Source organism: Amblyraja radiata, chromosome 39 (genome assembly GCF_010909765.2).
Source record: "Amblyraja radiata isolate CabotCenter1 chromosome 39, sAmbRad1.1.pri, whole genome shotgun sequence".
Classification (NCBI taxonomy): domain Eukaryota; kingdom Metazoa; phylum Chordata; class Chondrichthyes; order Rajiformes; family Rajidae; genus Amblyraja; species Amblyraja radiata.
This window is the reverse complement of record NC_045994.1, coordinates 3,311,425-3,335,033: the sequence shown is the minus strand read 5'-3', so window position 1 is coordinate 3,335,033 and position 23,609 is coordinate 3,311,425. Positions and strand designations below refer to the sequence as shown.

Sequence of the window (23,609 nt, the reverse complement as noted above, 5' to 3'; positions counted from 1 at the left end):
TTCATTTTAAGAGAATTTCTAGATTTCTATGATTGACAGCAGATACAGGTCCTCCTGTCTATTGCCTGACTAGCGTATAGCCTGTATATATGAACTAGTATCTGGGTGATGAGTGGTTTGGATTTGCTGGCTGCCGCAGAACTGTAGGCATTTTTACCAGGTGGGAACTTGATCCTCGGCGGCTTTTACTGACTTGCAAACAGTTCCTGGGAACACACAAACAGTTCGTGGGAGTGCAACTATGTCGTAACCTAGGGAGGACATGTACATGCCTAATTTGATGTTGTTTTACACCACTGTCTTTTTGTTTTTCAGTTCTCTTTATTGGCAATTATTATATTTTGTTTTATTTTATTATATTTTATTTTTTTATAAAGCGCGCTGAGATATATTTGAGCTATAGGGTGCTAAGAGTTATGGGGTCAGGTAGGAAAATGGAGCCAAGGCCATAATCGAATGATAAGCCAAGCTCAAGGGGCTGAATGGCTGAGTGCTGTTACTTTCTTTTATATTCCTATGTGGCTATTTGGCCCAACACTTTTAGATGAATTTTAAGTACCTGGTTCTTCATATTCTTTGTTCAGTGTTTTCATTGCCTCAGAAACACCTCAAAAGTAGAGCGCTATATAAGGTCTCTAAGATCCCCTTATTAATGTTATCATAATCTGGAGTGAAAAGATGTTACCTAACCCTCTTTTACTCCAAGTTTGAAGATTTCATTTAGGCTAGATTTCAATTACTTCATAACTCAGGTCATTCCTTAATCTTCAAAATTTGATTATAGTAATTCCTGTGAATTAATTGTACCTTATTTGCTATTTTGAAGGTATGTTTTATTGGTTTCGGGCCTTGGCTTGGGTGGAAAGAATGCGGACAGTCTTCTCGGTTTGCAACTTCTCATTGACATGGTAACGGGACAATTGGGAGACGAGGGCGAGCAGAGTAGTGCCGCAAAAATTTCTCGTGTGATTTTGGCAGGAAACCTTCTCAGTCGCAACACCCAGAATAAAGATTCTTTCAACAAGGTAATCTCAAAAAAGTCATGTGCTTCAAGTTTAAGGTGGGAAATGAACAGAAGGTGTTATTAAATAAATCTGACAATCTGTGACTTGAAATTCAACGATGTACGTAAAAATTTACAAAATGCTTAGCTTTGTAGTTTAGTTTAGAGTTTTAGTTTAGCTTAGCTGAGAGGAGAATTTACTCGTTGGGCATTTAAACCAAAATGGCCCATTCATATTTTTTTTGTATACATTTGAGTGAAAGATACAGCTCTACTACCAGCTGTACCACTGTGCTATGCTTCACAGTGAATCTTTCCCCAGGTTCAAGAGCTACGCAAAGGAATTAAGTTTGGAGTGTTGGAATTTTACGTTCTGCAATTCTGAATTTGTTGATTGTTAAAATGGTCAGTGAGAAGTGTTGAGGTAAAAAATAGCTGGTACCTTAATTGCTATAACTCTGGGATTAGTGGAAGCAGGGACTGATAATTTCAGGTTGGATGGGATAAGTTTATTTATCAGGCTGCAATGTGAATATAATTGGGGTTACATTAATTATTTGGATGATCAAATTGTTGGATGATCCGATGTTAATTCATGAACTGAGGAGAACCAGTCCTGGTACATGATTATTTTACCTGACAGTTTATTTTTATGTCTTTTGCAAATGTATAACTTTCTAACCTGCTACTTGTGTTTTAGGCAAAATACCTAACAAAGAAGACACAGGCTGCTAGTGTAGAAGCCATTAAAATGCTGGATGAAATCCTGGTGCAACTGAGTGTATGTATTCTTACTTTGCTATTGTCAGTATATACTGTAGAAGAAATGATGGAACTTCCTATTTATTTTTAAACTGAGCGAGTTTGTGATTTCAGTAAATGCGTGTATTCAAGTTGCCATGATTGTTGAAGGATGGATGTATTATTTTTACTGTGTTCACTGCAGGCCTCCGTTCCTGTTGATTGCATGCCTGGTGAATTTGATCCAACAAATTATACGTTGCCACAGCAGCCTCTGCACCATTGTATGTTTCCACAAGCTGTTACCTACCCCACGATGCAGCTGGTCACCAACCCTTACCAAGCAGATATTGACGGAGTCAGGTATTGACCAAGGGGTAAATGTGTGCAAACAACAATCAAAGTAAGATTGTGTTTTGTAGGCGTCCTGGCAAGCATGACTGTTTTAAATGTGAAAGATTTTGTTTAGCAGCACGCGAAGTGGACTCTTAATTTAAGGATTATCAAAATGAATAGATTTTGAATTGCAATGTCTTTTGAATTGCATTGTGAAACCTAAATTTGAATCCTTGTGTTTAGATTTCTGGGTACAGCAGGACAGAATGTGAACGACATATTCTGTTATAGCAGTATGAATGATCACTTGGAAATCCTGGAATGGACTTTAAAGATTGGCCACTTGAGCCCTACTGCGCCTGACACACTTGGTAAGCCTTTAGAGCAACGATAGAACCTAATTCTCCTGCACTTTTGGCCTCTCTGTAGATATTTCAACTTGTCCCTAACCAGGACCCTACCTTAGCAACGATCTACTATGAACTTTGTTTTGGTTGCACTTCATACTTAGGTTTGCACTATTATAGTCTGGTTACCTAGTATCGCTGATAATTTATTGTATTATCGATTATATTTGTGCTATTGTGTTCATGAGCCAACAAAGCTTAGCCAGTAAGAATTTAATTATTCAATTTCTGGTGCATATAACAAATTATACATTCGACTCTTTCCAATATATGAAGGATATCTAATTTCTATATTCTGTGTTTTATTAAAATATAGCATTGGAAGTAAGCTGTAATCTACCATTTTTGTGACTTTATGTAGTTATATTCTGTCCTAGGAACTAAGGGGCTGTGGTTGTTTTTTGCTGTTTAATGTCCTGCCGTGATGGAGTAATATTAAGTTTAGAAGTATCTCTTGTGTTCATGTTCTTAGGATGTTACCCATTCTACGAAACTGACCCGTTCATTATCAAGGATTGTCCTCATGTTTACTTTTGTGGCAATGCTCCGTCATTCAAATCAAAAATCATCAAAGGTGAGGATTGCTGTTATTAATTATTATATGGCATTGGAAATATTGTATTGCACTGGAAGCCTAATCTCTTTTTGGGCTGAAATGAAGAATAAAGTTAAAATATTTTCAAGATACCAAAAATGGGAATAATTTGAAGCAAGTCTACTGAGCATGAGTTTAGAATGTGTGCTAATATCTTGCATTTTTATTGTGAGTAATAACAATATGGAGGAATGCACTGGGGAATCATGCTTAGCCGCAGCATTAGAGTTAAAGAGCTATTCAGCACGAAATTAGGTCTTACCTATGCCAGCAAAGTTGCCTAACTGATCCAGTCCCACATGCCAGTGCCTGGCCCATATCCTTCCAAATCTTTCCTATCCATATATCTGTGCAAGTGTCTTTTAAATGCCTTAATTGTATCAGCCTCCACAGCTTCCTCTGGTAGCCTGTTCCATGTACCTATTGCCCTCTGTTAAAAATTCATTCCTTGGGTCTGATAAAAATCTTTCCCTGCTCTCAAACCTATGCCCTCTAGTTTTTGAATGTCATTCCCTTGAGAAATGAGTGGCTTATTTGCCTTATCTGCCTGTCAAGATGTTATATACCTCAATGCTCCTGGGGTTAACAAAAAGTCCTGGTCTATTCGGCATTTCCTTTGAACTCAAATCTTCCAGTCCTGGCAACAACCTTGTAAATCCTTTTTGTGCTCTTTCCTGTTTAATTACGTCTTTCATGTAGCAGGGTGACCAGAACTGTACCCTGTACTTCAAATGCATCCTTGCCAGAACCATGTGCAGGTGCACCATGGTGTCCAAACTCAGGTACTCTATGCAGATTGATGAAGGTAAGCATGCCATGCACCACCTACCTGTGTTGCGACTTTCAAGGAACTTTGTACCTGCGCCCTGGGGTCTCTGTTCCACAACACTCCTCAGGACCCTACCACATACCAGAGATGTATTAACACAAATCATAACTCTGAGGGTCTCAACACAAAACGTCACCTATTCCTTTTCTCCTCAGATGCTGTCTGACCCGCTGAGTTACTCCCGTTTTTTGGTCTATCTTGATCATAACTCTAAAGTTATTTGGGTTTTTTTTTTCTAATGTTCTTGATCATCTGTAGAATTAATGCAACTATTGTATTAATACATAAACCATTTGGATTACTTTGAGGACATGTGCAGATAGGCTGCTAAACATTGAAACCGTTTTTTTGCATTTGTGTTTCTAAAGCTGGGAGTGGTATGAATGTGATGAATTGATCTGAAAGTAACGTTTTGCTGTAGCTCGCAATACACAATCGGGTTCTCAAGGCAATCTACTTGAATAATCTGCAATGAAGTTCACCAGTCAGTATCCCCATGGGGTTGTGATTGAAATAGGATAAGCCAAACACGGCTCTTGGGTTTAAAACTATTACATTGATTTAATCAAAATTGATCACTTTTTTTCATAGAGATGTAGAGCACAGTTGAGTGCAAAACATCCAGTTTAAGTTCTTCAAAAGAGAATTTGGCAGCCTCGTATGCAGAATTTGCAGTTTCAAATAAAAGTCCACCACCGGTTTTCTGTCAACTGGTGGAATCCCCCCACGAAAATGTGGCGCCTAGTGCGGGGTCAGGCAGCCGATCTTTACCTCATCAGGACTACCATGGCCAATCGGCAGGTCGAATTTGCTGTCTGTAGCCGGCACAAGCAGATCCGTTCCCACAGCTGACTTCCGCGGTTGACTTTGCAGGCCGCTTACTCAGCCTACCCCCCCCCAAGGCTGTTACCTCTGTTGGTCTGGCAAAACGCATAATACTGGAAAGGCTCTGGAACCAAATCTGTTGTGGATCTGTATATAGTAGTTCTAGAAGGGGCAATAGGTGTGATGCTGCTCTACTTTACTGTTTACTTTGTAATGAGACATTTCACTTCATTCCTACAAATGAAGTAAATAATATGATGGGTTATGTAGATATATATTTATCTAAAGATGTTTTTAAACGTACACTTTATCTGATTTAATGTTATTGTCCACCCATTGTTTTATCATCGAACCTTTGAGCCGAGGTTCTCCAGATTTGTGCAATGGTTGTGCTGATAAATCTAGGCATGCAAGGAGATGATACTTGAGCTGGAAATACTTGTAACATATTTGTGAGGAGGCCTTGCCTTTTCATTAGACTCCCGGGCCACTGAAAGCCTCTTGTGCATTGCCAGTTTTTATACTTTGCAGTAATGAAGGAAAATGTTGTCTGTTCTTAGGTGTAGAAGGACAACGGTTGCTTTTGGTTGCCGTCCCAGAATTTGCGACCACACAAAAGGCCTGTCTGGTGAACTTGCGGACTCTTGAATGTCAACCTGTCAGCTTCTCTGCTTTCTCTGCTGAGGACGACATTGGTGAAATGGACATCAGTCACTGAATGCACAAATGGTTTAAATTTCTTTGGACTTGGAAACTGGTTCTGTTCCTGTTTGTCGAAGCACGCTCTGCAGAATGCTATGATGCACTTCAGTGAGCAACTAATGTCCTGTGCATCTTTCACAGTTGGTGGTGACATTTGGAAGAAATGATTTGTCACCATTTTTGTTTTGAGCCTGTTGCTTCTCCTGAAGTACCGTGCAGTAATGTGGAGAGAGCTGATATTTTGTTAAACTCTAAAATTGATCAATGAGCCTCTTAATCTTGTCTCATTGGTTTGTTTTCAAAATACAAGATATGATTTTAACATGTAATGAGAGACCTTACTATTTGTCTAGTTAACATTAATGTGCTGATATTCAAACTATCCCTGAGGAATAGTTTACAAGAGTCAATTTAAGCTATTAGTGAAAGAATGTTAAACTTTGGTAATAGGTACCAGAGTTCTTGTTTTTAAAAAAAAATTTTGGGGTGGTTGTACTTTTATACCGTCACTTTTTCTGTGATTTATAGCACAATCCTTTTTTCTATACCTGGTATATTTGGATATGAAGCATTTCTGAAAATAAACTTAAGTAGAAGGTGCTGTTAATTTCAATACATTGTCTGTCTGGTGGATGCTAAGTTCTTGAAGTATTTTTTTAAATAAACATTTTGTTGTAAAATATTTGAGAATTCTTATGTAATATATAATTGGGGATCATTGTAGCTAAATGCACAATAACAAATGTTGTGCTTACTGATATAAGGCCTAACTTTATCCTAGCGAAGAGAGTTAAAGCATAAAATTAACATTGCTATTCTACTCAATCTGTTTCCTTTTGCTACTCCAATCATTGTATCATTAATTCTATTCCTGAGCAGCCCATATAAGATGCCAGCCATTTGCTGGAGTTATGTTTTAAGGTAATAAGTTGTGGAACTTGGCTGAGCTTTTCAAGTTACTGCAAGTAATGAATACACTGTAGTTTTGGTGGGACATTTGCAAGCTGTCTGTATTTTTATTGCATAACTGCCATCACTGTGTGAATTTGATTTTGACCAATGTTTACAATTTACATACTGAATTCTAAGCAATTTTGCATTTACTTGAATAGGACTGCATTATTTTCACCTACAGTCCTTTCAGCTCGCCCAGCGAAGATTATTCAGTTCTACTTATTAGTAGTGGATTTGAATCCTTGTTTTTCTATGATTTGCATTTCTTATGTTTTAGTGAAAAATATACAAAAGCAGAAAACAAATGATCAACTTGTGATTATAAATGTGCTGGATGACTAAAAAAACTAGTTTGAGTTGGGTTTTGAGGTTTGAATCAAAGTGCTGACAATTATTGAGGGAATTGTGGAGCATAGTGCCGCCATAACTGGCGGCAAAACTGCCTGAGGTGAAGCAGTTTGACAAGGGCGACCCCAGAAGATGCCAGAACAAAAAACGTGCAAGGATTTTGGAAGTTACTGCGTTTGGAGGAAGATACACATGGTAGAGTGAATCCCTGGATGGGTAATTACAAGGATAAGTATTTTAAAATGGAGCAACTCCAGACCAGGAGCCATTGTAGAATGATAAGCAAGGGTCACGGGTGAGCAAGATTTACTATGACTTCGATCACTTAATCCAGAATTTTGAATGCAGAAGAATGGTGCATAAGCTGGTCCTGCTAACGTATTAGGAGACTTGATTTGGATGTATGAAATATTGCTGCAGTTTTGAAAATTAAACTCCAATTAAAAGTAGTACTTCATTCCGTGCTATCTTTTATTCAGTTTTAAAATGATAGATACATTTTGAGACATAAAGGAACATGTATGAAATATTGCTGCAGTTTTGAAAATTAAACTCCAATTAAAAGTAGTACTTCATTCCGTGCTATCTTTTATTCTGTTTTAAAATGATAGATACATTTTGAGACATAAAGGAACTTCTGTGCAATGAAATCATATGAGAACCTTATCTATTTAGATTTTCTATCTATTTGAAATAAACCTTTTCTATTATGTAACATTTGCACAAGAAAATAATTATGACTGCAATATTAATTACCGATCTCTCTTTAAGAAATTTGCTATTAACCATAATCTTTACCCCTCCATCTAGTCTATTCACTGAGATGAATGCACATCACTCTCAACATCTAATCAATGAACACATTTCCCAGTATTGAAAACTATTGTTATTAATACCAATCTAAAATTGGTTGTGCGATGAAAGAAAAAAAATCGAGATTTACATTCTCCCTGGAACTAAAATGTCTACCTCAGTCATAGAAATTTATCATGCTACTTGTTATGAGATTGTAGCTATCAATAACAGTAATTTTCCATTCTAAGAAGTCTATTTGGTGGAATAGACGAAAACGTTGCTTTTGATTGCAACATTCGCCTTAATTTAGTTCAACAAAGAAACTGACAAGTTACTAAACAGAAGTGCACCAGTAATCTTTCCATGATTTATTTGTGAGACATTTGACTTCCAACGCTCAACAATAATAAGGGTGGAAGGCACAAGCAAGTGTTGAACGGTTTTTACCAGATCACTGAAAAGTCGCTTGCTATTGCCGTGTGTGCCTTTGTCGTCATTTTTGTCTGATGTTTTTAAAGATTGTTTTCACGTTAGGTCCACATGATAACTGGTTCAATGTTAGAAAATACACTGCACTGGAGCAAGTAGTGGTTATCTCTCGAGCTCTGGCATTCATTTTACAAATAGAAGTAGGAACCAACTTTTTCAAATCTGAGGCCTGAAATGTTTGCTCTGTTTTTCTGTTTACAGAACAGACCTGGTGACCATTTTTAGAATTGTTCTTTAATAAAATTTCAAACCTTTACAAATCTTTATTTAACGTAGTGAATAGAAAATAATCTGAGCAGTTGTTTCCGCATCTACTGTAATTGGCAGTAATCAGCTATAGTGTTGCAGCAATTAAATGTTTAATTTTGCTACTTGATGAGTACCTCTAGAAGTTTGTTTTTTCTTCCCTTATATCTAGAAATCTACTAAATTTGTTTTTGGCTAGAGTTTTGCATATTCAGATGAAATAAGGTTTCTGAAAACTAACTTGAAATGTATGTCATGGAGTTTAATTTGATTCAGTGAGGGAAGTCGATGTAGGTTGCAGTTTTGCTGTACTAGGATGGTTGTATATGTTTCTTTCTAATTAAATTGCACAAAAGGTGAGGTTTGGAGACTCATTTTCATCCTGAAGCACCCATGTTAAGCTTGGCCATAAGATAGGTTTGATTCTCATCTGATAAAACTGGGCAACAATACATAGTGCTGTATATAAACTACTATGTTAGTACCAATGTCGCTTTGTTTGACAGGTCAGTTTTAAACAAGTGCTGATCTGTCTCTTCACAAAATTAAATCTGCCTGAAACTTGATCCACACTCGTATTGATCTGGGCCTGATGATGGCAATTCACAACATTGGTCAAACTTTTTCAACAGACATATTATTAAAAGCCCTTCCGTGACATAATTGGTTCTAAATAGAGGACTCTGCACCCCCTAATTAAATCCACGAATGTACAAGTGAACGAGTTCTCTACTCTAAGTCCGGGTCTGGTTTTGGTGTCGCATCCGGTGTCCTGCACGCACTCGAATTCTGCGGATCTTCTTTACTCTCCTTCCTCGCTTCATGATCACGTTAATGGGCGTGCGTCCATATTGTTCCATGATCTCCTGTATTCTCTGCCAGTTGGATTTGCGCAAATGAAAGTCGCACTGCCTTGCTTCGTTCTCGTATCCCACGTAGCACACCCTGTTGCCGGCTGCGTAACCCACTGCTTTCACAGTCACTTGATAATCGCCAGGGTTCAGTATTCGCCAATAGTCGCCATCAGCCGCTGGAAAAAGAGCACAAGGGAAACGATCTCAGTGGATCAAAACACTTGTCAGATAACACCTGCAGGCAGGAACAGTCACAATAACAAAACTAAGCACCCTAAAAAGTTGAACAATTATTTAGTTTCTATCTAAAAAAAAATCTAGTATTCTCCTGACCAACTGGAGTTTGTTTCCTCAAAATGAAGCCAAGAGATTAAATTATATAACTTTTCAGTTCAGAATTTGAATACTGCTCTACAAGATATGACTGTCATGGATCCATCTTTCACCTTCACTTTTGGATACCAATTAGTATGTGATTTAAACCCACTACACGTGTCTGGAGAAACAATAAAATGATGGCTGATCAACTGCCCTTTCTCATTGTTTCTTATATTTTGATATTTTTCTAACCTATCAAAGTTGATGCAATTACCCAACCATCCATGTTTTTGGGGTGGGTGTTTGGTTTCAGTTTTCGCCTACACTTTATTGAACGAGTCAATCTTAAGGGCCCTGTCCCACTTGGGCGACATTTTCGGCGCCAGCCTGAAAAGAGGTTGTTAGGGCATGACACGTGTTGTGGCGCGCAGTGTCTCCCTGCCGCCCCCGCGATTTTGGAATGTTCAAAATCTTCAGGTGACATCTGGGTGTCTTATGTCATTCGCCCTGTCACACGCTGACGTCTGCTGTCCTGCGGGTGACGCCCAGTTAGGGTTAGCCCTAACCCTGACCAACCTGAAACAAATCGACAATCATAAAGGTGCAATGCAACTGAATTTGTAGCCTATAGGGACCAAATATGAATGAAGGTTGACACATGGAACCACAGATGCTGCTTCACAAAGAAAGACAGTGCTAGAGTAACTCAGCAGGTTAGGCAGCATTATTGGAAAACATGGATAGGTGACATTTCAGGTCGATGATTGTGGTAGGTGGGGAGGAGAAAGCTGGACAAGAGATGGGGCCAGGACAAAACCAGGTACGTGATAGGAGCATATAGGTGAAGGGATAATTGATAGATGGTTGGGCAAAAAACAGATATGTAAAGACAAAAGGCTGTGATAGGGTATAATATGAAGCCCGAGAAGGCTTGTAGTTGGAATAGCGATGGGGTAGAGAGGTGCAAGTATGGGATACATAACTCAAGGAGGTGGGAATTCAGTGCAGGGGTTTGTGCATGGTGTTTGGATTGAGGATTTATGACTTTTTCACATACAGGTATATTGGCCGGATTAAGGTTATGTAGTTCCAGGAACTACAATGCTCATCTTCAGTACAATATGGCCCACGTTCCACCATAATGCTCGAAATGGAAGCATATAGATACATTAGCCCCATGCAAAAGGAGAATTGCACAGGGAATGGTATGCACACATCAGGTAGAAGTCACGTTAAAATCACAAGCTAACCCTAACCGGGCCTTACCCGAGGGCAGCGTATGTCATACAACTTGACGGTTTTTAGGGCGACTATGGGCGTCAGTCACTGATGATCGCCGAAAAAAAAAATCACAAATTGGGACAGGCCCTTTAATTGGCCGAGCTGGAATGTTAAGAATGTTCTTGGTTCCCTTCCTCCTTTCCTATCATTACTCTTTCTTAGAGTTTGATTACTATGAAGCACCAAATTAATTGTAGTCCATTCTTTGGCTGCATTCTGGTCCAATGCACTGAAATGGCAACAGTTTTAGATTTTCTTAGATTAGACTTTAGAGATACAGCATGGAAACATGCCCTTCAGCCCACCGAGTCTGCCCCGACCAGCAATCACCCTGTACACTAACACTGTCCATGGACAGTGTTTACAACTTGTCAAAGCTAATTAACCTACAAACCTGTACGCCTTTGGCATGTGGGAGGGAATCGGAGCACCCGGAGGAAACCCCACACAGTAACAAGGAGAACATGCAAACTCTGTACAGACAGCACCCATAATCAGGATCGAACCCGGGTCTCTGGCGCTGTAAGGCAGTAACTCTACCACTGTGCTGCCCATTTTCTGAGACCTTGCTTGTCTTGGTATTAATTTTACATGCAAACTTATTTTCAAGTAGCATTGCTCAGATGGACTGTAATATCACTTGGATTTTATGAGCATAAAACAAACTTGGAGAAACTTGGCAGGTTAGGCAGCATCTGGAGTGAAATGGTCAGATGACATTTCAGTTAGGGAATCTCCTTCAGGCTGATGGAGTAGAGGGCAAGAGCTGGTATAAAAAGGTGTGAGCTAAAAGCTGGCGAGTGATAGGTGGATGTCAATAGACAATAGGAGTAGGCCATTCGGCCCTTTGAGCCAGCGCCGCCATTCAATGTGATCATCGCTGATCATCCATGGAACAACAGGAACTGCAGGTGCTTATTCACACAAAAGGACAGAATGCTGGAGTTACTCAGAGGGTCAGGCAGTATCTCTGGAGAACACGAATAGATGACGTTTCGGGTTGGATCCTTAAGATTGAAGGAGCGTCCCACCCAAAACGTCTCCTATCAATGTTCTCCAGAGATGCTGCCTGTCCCGTTGAGTTACTCCGGCACTTTGTGTTGTTGAATAATAGGTAGATCAAGATGGAGAGGTTGATAGGCTGATGAGTCATGTGGGAGAGAGACCAGGAGAACGGGGCAACTAAAGTAAACCAAGGCTGGAGGTGATCAGAGAGGATAAAGGGTGCTCCCCCTTAAACTTCTTTTGGCCTTCGTATCCTACATTCTAGGCTATGGATACTATTTTGGTTAATTGTATTTTACTGGATTAATTTAATTGGGTTATTTTACCTGTTTTCACGTCATGGTTTATTCCATCAACTGACACTGTGGCATTGGCAATTGCATTTCCATCCAAATCCCGTACCAGACCTTTTATTCCACGATGTATCTGAAATGAAGTGGTGTGAGCGCAAGAATTTTGTTTCCAATATATATTGCAATAACATTCTTACTTTTGATGTATTTTATATCCTGTTTCCAAGAACTTAAAACAAGAGAAAATACAAGTTGCTTCCTGTTGCAGTGCCGCACATTAATACAACCCTACACACACAAGGGACAATTTACACTTCTGCCAAGTATACAAACCCAAGCCAGTTAACCTACAAACCTGTACGTCTTTGTAGTGTGGGAGGAAACCGAAGATCTCGGAGAAAATTCACGGGGAGAACGTACAAACTCCGTACAGACAGGCAGCCGTAGTCGGATTCGAACCCGGGTCTCACGTGCTGTTAGGCAGCAACTTTATCGCTGCGCCACCGTGCCGCCCCTTATCTTGGCATAGTTAGTAGTTTTAATCATGATAGACAAAAATGCTGGAGAAACTCAGCGGGTGAGGCAGCATCTATGGAGCAAAGGAAATAGGCGACGTTTCGGGTCGAGACCCTCTTCAGACTGATCATGAATTCACTTTTAATCATGAAATCACTTTTCTTTTAAAATCATGACTTGGTCTGCATTACACCTTTAAATTGTTTGCTCCAAATTAGACCTCATGCTACACCCAATTTATTATCCTATTTTTAAAATTTAACTGTCTCTGCCCCTCAATATTGTTCATCCTCTCCTTTGTATTTTCCACCAACTCTACTTGCACTTTACTGATCCAGATGGAGTGTGTCAAAGGACGTGATTTACTGGATACTACAGGCATCTAGTAAGCATAGGGAAGCCACATGTAGGCCTCAGCACCATACCTGTGGTGTGTAAAATCTTCAAACAAAAATATTAAAAGGAAATTGAACATTCCCCATCTAATTTACAAGCTGTGAATTTCCATCCACATGAATGAGGCCCACGTTTCTATGCTGACATAGACTCATAGAGGTAGATCCCCAGTATGAGGCTACCATTACATGTTGCTGTTAAAAAAGAGTTATAAGATGTTTTATTGGGTTTAAAGGTTGGTATCTTTCCAAGGCCCGATGATGTATCCCAAGGTGCTGCGAGAGATTTTGACATTTTCACTAAATACAGATGAGGTGACGGATTACCGCTGTACAGCAAGTGTACTTGTATTTGAGAAAGGCAGCGGAGATAAACCAAGTTATTATTACCATTGAGGATTTAACTTCATCAATGGCAATACTTTTGGAGAAAATTTGGACATGCTTAATCTAAACTCAAAAGGGAGGGGTTAACTGAAGATGGTCGACATGCCTTCGTTATGGAGGGATCAGCTCTCACCAATTTGATGGAATTTTTTGAAGAGGTTCCAAAGTAAATTGATGAGGGCAGATTATGCTTCTGCATGAAGTTCAGTAAGGCATCTGACAAGGTTCTATGCCACAGACGGCAGTGGAGATGAATCATTGGGTATATTTAGAGCAGAGGCTTTGATTAGTTCTTCATTGGTAAGGGGATCAAAGGTTATGGGGAGGCAGGAGAATGGGGTTGAGAGAGAAAAATAAATCAACTGATTAAATAGCAGAGCATACTCAATGGGCCGAATGGCCTCCATTCTACTCCTGTGTCTTATGGCTTTAGTGGGAAATTAGTCCAAAAGGTTAGAAACTAGATGATCCAACTTGCCCTGCATTCCAAGTTTGCTTGGTAGGAGAAGGTAGGGGGGTTGATGGTGGAAAATTGCTTTGAGGACTAGAGGCCAGTGACTGGCGGTGTACCACAGAAATCAGTGGTGAAACCCTTGCAGGAAGGAGGAATCTGCATCTGCAGTTCCTTCCTACAGATGGAACCTTAAGGGCCTGTCCCACTTGGCCATCATTTGCGCCTCCTTTATGCGTCATATGTAAAATAGGTCGACGTGTCGTTTCGCGCGCAAATCACGCATCATCATGCCGTCTGGTGCGGGTGACGTCATTAGAATACCCTGCGGCATGTGGCGACGCATGGTTACGCACGGTGACGTAACCATGCATCACCACGCGATACACGTGAGGCGTCGGGACGCCAGCGTGCGACGCCAATGCATCAGCGTGCGTACCCAATGCGTCAGCGTGCATACACGATACGTCACACAGATGGCGCGTGAGGATTTCGTGCAGCACGAAATCCTGGAACGCCGCGCGATATCACGCGCAACTCCACACTCCTCCACGCCTCACCATGCGCGTGTCCCACGCTACCCACACGCTATCCGTGCGTCACAACGCGACAACCACATTTTTGGAGGTCGTGTAAATGACGCGCAAATGACGGCCAAGTGGGACAGGCCCTTAATCAGTGGTGGAACTGATTGTTATGTAAATGAGTTGGATGGGAATGTAGGACATATAATTTTGCAGATGATGCTTAACATTGGTGGTGTTGATAGGAGAAACTTACCCCCCTTATCCATGTGTTGTCATTTTCAGGGAGGTTCGTCCAGCAATAGGATGACATTGATGGTGTGATAAGATGTAGAGTACAGACAGATGGAACCTAAGATAGACACAAAAAGCTGGAGCAACTCAGCGGGACGGGCAGCATCTCTAGAGAGAAGGAATGGGGTCGAGACCCTGCTTCATTCTGTCACGCTGAATTACTCCAGTTTTTTGTGTCTCTCTTCGGTTTAAACCAGCACCTGCAGTTCCTTCCTACAGATGGAACCTAATCCTGATGAGTGTGAGGATGTATTTTGAAAAGATAAACATGGCTCCATCATACAAATGATTAAAATAAATGACATTGTGGAGTACTGAAGAACAGCTAGTCTTGGTGAGCAAGTGGAATCCACCCATGGAACTGAGTGTGGCTAATATTAGACTTTCAGTACATTTTGGACGTGGAGATTGTATCTTACCGGGTGCAGCTGACTTGGGATACTGAATGCAGCAGTTGGCACCCTGCAGTTTACCATTACCTGTTCCATAAAGTGGAGCAGAGCCTCCAGGTTGTCCTCCCATTCCTTAGGCAGCTCGCTCTTGTGAGGGAATTTGTCACAGCCGACGTAAATGGAGAGCTGGAAGCAGTTAGTGTGCAGGTAACAGAAATCATTCATAGCTGTGGAAAGGTAGACAATCATTAGGACCAGCTCCAGTACAACAGAGCGCTCCTTCAAATAACTTTCACTCCTTAGCCAACCAACAGCAGAGCTAAACCAGCAAAGGCATTACAACACTGAATGGTGACAACATTTTGAATAGAGCAAGTGCAAGAGGATACATAACCTGAATTGGAATTTATCAATTGCACATTAGAATGCGTTATAACTTATTAAATTAGGCCTGGGAACAATTGATATCCCGTGACTCGGTCTGAAGAAGGGTCTCGACCCAAAATGTCACCTCTTCCTTTTCTCCAGAGATGCTGTCTGACCCGCTATTACTCCAGTTTTGTTTCTATCTTTGCTTTAAACCAGCATCTGCAATTCCAACACAACCTATTATAACTTTTACAGCATGTTCTTGTGGTTTTTTTTTTTAAAAGGAGAATATCCTTGGAAATTTCTATTTTATTGAATTGTGGTCAGTGTTGTAGTATGAACCTATTTCCATTCAGGATGGTTCATCAAAATGTATTTATGATCAACCACCAGATGGCGATCACATCTCTACCCTCCACCCCAGAAGAAACCGAAGCGCAGTAAAGGGCCTGTCCCACTTTCACGACCTCTGCCGAGTTTGCCCTTGACTCGTACTCGCAGCATGGTCGTCACGACGTCGTAGGAGGTCGTGATGCTAGTCGTAGGTACTCGTGGCATCAAGTAGGTCGGGGCGTTTTTTCTAGCCTGATGAAAAATGTCCACGAGTAAAAAAGGTCGTGAATTAGGTCGTGAAAGTGGGATAGGCCCTTTACAAGGTTGTTATTCCTGTAACATTAACATTCAAGCCTTTCCATTGCAGGAAACTAGCATTGAGCAAATCTTACACCTGACCTTTGTGGGAGGTAGTTACAAGCTTACGGCTTCCGCATGTCAATTGGTAATAGTTCTGTAATACCTCGGAAAGAACTGCAGATGATGGTTTAAACCAAAGATACACATAAAGCTGGAGTAACTCAGCGGGAAAGGCAGCATCTCTGGAGAGAAGGAGATTCTTCAGATTCAAACCCAAAACATAGAAACATAGAAATATAGAAAATAGGTGCAGGAGTAGGCCATTCGGCCCTTCGAGCCTGCACCGCCATTCAATATGATCATGGCTGATCATCCAACTCAGTATCCTGTACCTGCCTTCTCTCCATACCCCCTGATCCCTTTAGCCACAAGGGCCACATCCAATTCCCTCTTAAATATAGCCAATGAATTGGCCTCAACTACCTTCTGTGGCAGGGAGTTCCACAGATTCACCACTCTCTGTGTAAAAAAAGATTTTCTCATCTCGGTCCTAAAAGACTTCCCTCTTATCCTTAAACTGTGACCCCCTAGTTCTGGACTTCCCCAACATCGGGAACAATCTTCCTGCATCTAGCCTGTCCAACCCCTTAAGAATTTTGTAAGTTTCTATAAGATCCCACTCTCTCCCGAGATGCTGCCTGTCCCGCTGAGTTACTCCAGCTTTTTGTGTCTATCTCTGTAATACTGACAGACTCTCAAACAGTTACAAAGTGAGGACATAATAAAACTCTGATTCTGTGCAAGTGTCCAAAACAGAATGTTTCTGAAATAAGCAGCTGGACAATCGGCGGATATAGTTGAGTGTGTTTGTTTAACACACAATGTGTGATAAGATACAAATGAATATCATAAATGATAAAATCTGCATTTAATATTGCAAATGTTTTCAAAAGCTGGCTTGGTAAATGTTTTTTCAGATTACTTAAACCAATATAGGAAATGAAATGCCTATAATTCCAATGTCTTAAGTTGTCTCTTTAAGAAATTTAATGCAGGTGTCTTTAAAATTTAAATTATAATTATCTTGCTCGGTCTGTCAACCTGTTCTGATCTTTTCATCAAGTAACATGTTCTAGCACTAATAGAGCTTCATGACTATAATATTAGACCAAGGCAGAGATAGATTCTTGATTAGTAAGGGCGTCAGAGTTTATGGGGGAGGCAGGAGAATGGGGTTAGGAGGGAGAGATAGATCAGTCATGATTAAATCACGGAGTACACTTGATGGGCTGAATCATAGGATTCAAGGGATTTGAGGGATTTAGATTCTTAGACCACTGGGATCTGTTTTGGGGTAAGGGAGTTTTGTACAAAAGGGACGGATTACACCTTAACTGAGATGAGAAAAAAAGTTTTTCACTCAGAGAGTTGTTAATTTGTGGAATTCTCTGCCACAGAGGGCAATGGAGGCAAATTCACTGGATGAATTTAAAAGAGAGTTATATAGAGCTCTAGGGGCTAGCGGAATCAAGGGATATGGGGAGAAGGCAGGCACGGGTTACTGATTGCGGATGTTCAGCCATGATCACAATGAATGGCGGTGCTGGCTCGAAGGGCCAAATGGCCTCCTCCTGCACCTATTTTCTATGTTTCTATGAATGGTTTAATTCTGCATGATTCCTATCGCATGATCTTATGAGAGGGTGATAATGTGCATCCTCAGCTGGAAACCAAAGATCCTAGAGGAGCAAGATAGACCACTCCTCCGAAATCCAATGGACTGACGTGTAGTACGTAACGGAACGTCACGGCCGCCATTTGTTTATGCCAAACGCCACATCTTTGGTAGCGGGGGCGGACTCCACAGTTATACAATCTGCTCTTACACCAGGTCGCAGGGAAGAGCAAAGATACTAGAGGCTCCTCTAGTATCTTTGGGGGAAGAGGACGTTTCCTCCACTCCTGAGTTGATCAGGACTGATTCTCGGTCCCCTCGATACCAGATGAAGGCGGCCGGCGGGAGAGCCTCAAGCGTCTGCCCGCGGTCGACACTCCCGAGGGAGCGGGCGGGCAATGCTCCTCTAGTATCTTTGGTGTAATCCGTTCCAAAGATTGATCCACTCTATCATCTTTGGTGTAATCAGTGTTGTAGGGAACAGTGTTTTATACAGCATCGATCACTTCACATATTTAGTTAATATTATTGTAAATGTTATTAATATTATTGTAAATTGCAGCTCAATAAAATGGCGTCAACAATCACCCATGTCATACTACGCTTTTTTCGCAGAGTGGCGCATCTTGCTCTGCTCTATAATCTTTACTGGAAACGATGACATATTTCTTTCCTCATTTACATGCTGTAATGTGTCAGCATAAATATGTTTGTTAATCTATAGTCTACAGCCGGTCAGGCAGCTGCCTCACTGCGCCAGAGACCCGGGTTCAATCCTGATCTCAGGTGTGTCTGTGTGGAGTTTGCACGTTCTCCCTGTGACTGCATGGGTTGCCCCCAGGTTGTCTCCCACATCCCAAAGACGTGCAGATTTGTCGGTTAACTGGCCCTTGTAAATTGCCCCTTGTGTGTAGGGAGTGGATTGAGAAAGTGTGATAACATAGAACTAGTGTAAAACCCCTGTCCCACGGTACGAGTTCATTCCAAGAGTTCTCCCGAGTTTGCCCTGATTCGAACTCGGAGATTTACGGCAATGGCCACTCGTCGGTACTCGGGGCTCTCGTGGACATTTTTCAACATGTTTCAACATCTTCCCGTGCTTACCTGCCGTTAGCGAGTCTTCCCGAGTACCTGCCGTTAGCGCTAAGAGACGTCCCCGAGCTCTGACGTACCTGCTACGTTCATTCTCCGTGCTTACCACAAGTCTGATTTTTTAAAAACTCGGGAGAGCTCTTAGATGAACTCGTACCGTGGGACAGGGCTTTAAGATGATCCATAGTGAAAGATTAAACTACATTGCTTAGATACAGAATTCCTCCCAGCGATAAAATCTCTAAACTTGGGGTTGTGACTATTATCACAGGAGTGCTTATTTTTAGAATTGAAACGCTCTTCCAGTGCCATTAATTTTACTGTAAGATTATACTTACTGCCAACAGATGGATGCCATGCACCACCATTGATGATTCCAAAACCTTTGGTGAAATCGTCAGTGTGGCATTTGCCTTGATATGTCTCAGTCATCCCGAGATGTGCAGAAGCAAAGGAGGTGGCAAGCCAATGGAATACCCCGTCATCTGGAGTATCCAGGTAACTGAGATTTTCCCCTTCCTCGTAATCCTCTACCATTTGTGCTCTGCGCATCATCTCTTCACTCTCCTCTTTGGCTCTTGCCATGTTGAATGGAAACGTCACCACTTGCTCCCCTCCAAGGATGTTGGCTCCAAGCACAAAGGGGATCTTTTCTAACCATGCTACGACGGCACGTGTTTCCATAGCAACCTGAGTAAAATGTAAAAACATTGGTGAAAAGGGTGGTCAAATGTACATGCCCCAAGATATGAATCTCGTTCACAATTATCTGTTATCTCTAATACAGTTAGCACTCTTCTTCTGGAGGCCATTTACAGTTTGAGCTTCTGATTCTCTAATAGCTTCCTCTCCACTGTTATCAGATTATTGTGCGGTCTTTAGTTTAGTTTAGTTTAGAGATACAGCGCGGAAACGGGCTCTTCGGCCCACCGAGTCCGCGCCGACCAGCGAGCCCCGCACATTAACACTATCCTGCACACATCAGCGACAATTTACACAAACATCTAGCCAACTAATCTCCATGTTGGCTCCAAGCACAAAGGGGATCTTTTCTACATACCTGTTTGTTTTTGGAGTGTGGGAGGAAACCGAAGTTCCCGGTCACGGGGAGAACGTACAAACTCCGTACAGACAGCACCCGTAGTCGGGATCGAACCTGGATCTCCAGCGCTGCAAGCACTGTAAAAGCAGCAACTCTACCGATGCACTACCATGGCCTCCCACAAACTAGGGTGTAGTCCCAATCTTCCAATCTACCTCACTGCAATCCTTGAATTTTTCTCTGTGTAGGAGCACCACTATAGTCTGTGTATGGGTGCAATTTGATTTGACTGGATAGCCGGCAAACAATCTTTTCACTGTATCTCATTGCCTGTGACAATAATAAACCAATGCCAACAAATATAAAGAAAATGCTTAAAAACATTCAGCAAGGTAAAATATTGAATCAGATCAGTGACTTTTCAGTGTGGAGTTTGCACTGTCTTGCTGTATCACTCTCTGACCATACGATCAGAGATTGATTCAGTGTGGAAACAGACCCTTTGGCTATATGTCCCAGCTACACTAGTCCCACCTGCCCACGTTTGGTCCATATCCCTCCAAACTTGAACTATCCATATACCTGTCTAACTGTTTCTTAAATGAGTATAGGAGCAGGGAGGTTCTACTGCAGTTGTACAGGGTCTTGGTGAGACCACACCTGGAGTATTGCGTACAGTTTTGGTCTCCTAATATGAGGAAGGACATTCTTGCCATAGAGGGAGTACAGAGAAGGTTCACCAGACTGATTCCTGGGATGTCAGGACTTTCATATGAAGAAAGACTGGATAGACTCGGCTTGTACTCGCTAGAATTTAGAAGATTGAGGGGGGATCTTATAGAAACTTATAAAGTTCTTAAAGGGTTGGACAGGCTGGATGCAGGAAGATTGTTCCCGATGTTGGGGAAGTCCAGAACAAGGGGTCACAGTTTAAGGATAAGGGGGAAATCCTTTAGGACTGAGATGAGAAAAACATTTTTTACACAGAGAGTGGTGAATCTCTGGAATTCTCTGCCACAGAAGGTAGTTGAGGCCAGTTCATTGGCTATATTTAAGAGGGAGTTAGATGTGGCCCTTGTGGCTAAAGGGATCAGTGGGTATGGAGAGAAAGCAGGTACAGGATACTGAGTTGGATGATCAGCCATGATCATATTGAATGGCGGTGCAGGCTCGAAGGGCCGAATGACCTACTCCTGCACCTATTTTCTATGTTTCTATGTTTCTAATACTAAACCAATACCAATATCGAACCACTCCCGTCATATTTTCCATCCCAGGAATCACTGAAGAGATCCTTTGTTTTAGTTTGTACTTTCTTGTTTGGATGCCTATGTCAGGTGAGGATTCTTGTCTGGGCGGAGAGCTATGCTGTCCATGTGGGTCCCTGAACACGAGCAAAGGTATCTTGCTGAAGTAAGTCTCTAACAGCTAGAAATGACCATACAAGAGTCCAGTGAACATCAAGCCACTGAATTTAGAATCAAGAGGAGAACTTTCTCTGGCCAAGCAACCTAAAGTGAGGGGAAAGGACAAAGCATTTACGTAAGGATTGCCATATACATTGGATCGCTGGGCAATGAAGCAACATCCTAAAAGCACCAAAAGAAAGGAACTGCAGATGTTGGTTTAAACCAAAGATAGACACAAAATGCTGGGGTAACTCAGCTGGACAGTCAACGTCTCTGGAGAGAAGGAATGAGTGATGTTTTCGGGTCGAGAGCCTTCTTCAGGCTAGTCAGAGGAAAGGGAAACGAGAGGTATAGACTAATTTAGTCCAGAGAGATATAGTCCAAATAAATGAAAGTAATGATGATAAAGGAAACAGGCCATTGTTCGCTATTTGCTAGGTGAGAACGAGAAGCTGGTGTGACTTGGGTGGGGGTTACTTTTTTGCATTTCTTTCATTCATTTGTTCCATATCTCTCCACATTACTGACTATATCTCTCGTTTCCCTTTCACCTGACTAGTCTGAAGAAGGGTGTCGATCCGAAACGTCACCCATTCCTTCTCTCCAGAGATACTGCCTGTCCCGATGAGTTACTCCAATATTTGATGTCTTATCTAAAGAAAGGAATGACTTGTTATGTGTAAGAAGGAACTGCAGATGCTGGTTTAAACTGAAGATAGTCCAGCTGTTTGTTGGGTGAAAATGAGAATCTAGTGCAACTTGGGTGGGGGAGGGATAGAGAGAGAGGGAATGCTGGGGTTACCTGAAGTGAGAGAAATCAATATTCATACCACTGGGCTGTAAGCTGCCCAAGCGAAATATGAGATGCTGTTCCTCTAATTTGCGTTTAGCCTCACTCTGACAATGGAGGAGACCTAGGACGGAAAGGTCTGTGTAGGAATGGGAAGGAGAATTAAAGTGTCCAGCAACCGGGAGATCAGGTTGGTTCAGGCGAGCTGAGTGAAGGTGTTCGGCAAAACGATCGCCCAATCTGCGCTTGGTCTCGCCCATGTATAAGAGTCCACATCTCGAACAATGGATACAGTAGATGAGGTTGGAGGAGGTGCAAGTGAACCTCTGCCTAACCTGTAAGGACTGTCGGGGCCTCTGGCCAGAGTCGAGGGAGGAGGTAGAGGGACAGGTGTTGCATCTTCTGCGGTTGCAGGGGAAGGTACCTGGGGAGGGGGTGAATTGGGTGGGAAGGGATGAGTTAACCAGGGAGTTGCAGAGGGAACGGTCTCTGCAGATGGCGGAAAGGGGTGGGGATGGGAAAATGTGGCTGGTGGTGGGATCCCGTTGGAGCTGGCGGATATTTCGGAGGATTATGTGTTGTATGCGACGGCTGATGGGGTGGAAGATAAGGACTAGGGGGACTCTGTTTCTGTTGCGACCAGGGGGAGGAGGAGCAAGGGCGGAGCTGCGGGGTTATGTTGGTTGAATAAAGAATATTGGTTCAGCACGGAATAAACTCCTTGCTCCTCTTTTATAAATGATGTGGTCTCCAGCATTGTTTGTTCCTCTGTGGAGGACGTCAACTCCATTTGTACTCTGTATTAACAAACGTGGAATTGTCCAACGAGACTGCTTCCAGACCAACACTGATGGATTGTGTATGAAGCAACTGCAGATGCTGGTTTAAACCGAAGAGAGACACAGAAAGCTGGAGTAACTCAGCGGGACAGGCAGCGCCTCTGGAGAGAAGGAATGGGGTATTGAATAAGAGCTTGATCTTTGCTTCTCTAAACACCTTGCACAAACCCTAACCACAACTGCACCTCAGCACCCACCCCCTCAGATTTTTCACTACCATTGTTGCTCTGTGTACTTATATTTTTGCACCACAATGGCCCAGTTAACTTACAAAAAATTAAAATTCAATGTACATTTATTCACTGTTGTGTCTTCTAACGTGCCCGTGAGGCTGCTGCAAGTGATTATGTCATTGTTCTGGTGCATCTGACAAATCAACACACTAGGTCTTAATACCCGAGAGAGTTGTTGTCTAGACACCCTTAATTTAATTTTCAGTTCTTGTGAACACAGACTGGGTATGAAATCTGTGATCCTTCAATTGGTTAGATTTACATACACTCTTCAATTAGTAGCTGCACTATACATGGGAATAGATACTTAGAAAGGGACCATCTCTTACCCTATCCCTTCCCTCTGCATTTCATTGAGGTGATGCTGCAATCTACTTGTTTGAGATGGAACTGATGTTCTATTGAAGCCTTAGAACATCATTTAAAATACTTTAATGGGACTGTTAAATGGCTGCATTTTATACAAGCGGCTGGGCTTGTACACTCTGGAGTTTAGAAGGATGAGAAGGGATCTTATTGAAACATATAAGATTATTAAGGGTTTGGA

General features: G+C 41.8%; 2 protein-coding genes across 3 annotated transcripts in view; one reads left to right on the top strand and one right to left on the bottom strand.

The window, feature by feature from the left end:
- Positions 1-7,189, top strand: part of pold2 (DNA polymerase delta 2, accessory subunit) — a 32,287-nt gene extending 25,098 nt beyond the window's left edge. For both annotated transcript variants that reach the window (XM_033013922.1, XM_033013921.1), the window contains exons 5-10: positions 827-1,025; positions 1,704-1,784; positions 1,950-2,107; positions 2,324-2,451; positions 2,960-3,061; positions 5,297-7,189. In XM_033013922.1, the coding sequence (XP_032869813.1) occupies positions 827-1,025; positions 1,704-1,784; positions 1,950-2,107; positions 2,324-2,451; positions 2,960-3,061; positions 5,297-5,454 (826 nt within the window). In that variant the 3' untranslated portion in view covers positions 5,455-7,189. The remainder of the gene's footprint in view (positions 1-826; positions 1,026-1,703; positions 1,785-1,949; positions 2,108-2,323; positions 2,452-2,959; positions 3,062-5,296) is intronic.
- A 138-nt stretch (positions 7,190-7,327) lies between these two features.
- LOC116967400 (inactive carboxypeptidase-like protein X2) overlaps positions 7,328-23,609 on the bottom strand; it is a 90,306-nt gene continuing 74,024 nt past the window's right edge. Inside the window, exons 19-22 of the mRNA XM_033013920.1 lie at positions 19,088-19,439; positions 15,068-15,207; positions 12,055-12,154; positions 7,328-9,300 (exon numbers count right to left, since the gene is read on the bottom strand). Coding sequence (XP_032869811.1) covers positions 9,005-9,300; positions 12,055-12,154; positions 15,068-15,207; positions 19,088-19,439 — 888 coding nt within the window. The 3' untranslated portion in view covers positions 7,328-9,004. The remainder of the gene's footprint in view (positions 9,301-12,054; positions 12,155-15,067; positions 15,208-19,087; positions 19,440-23,609) is intronic.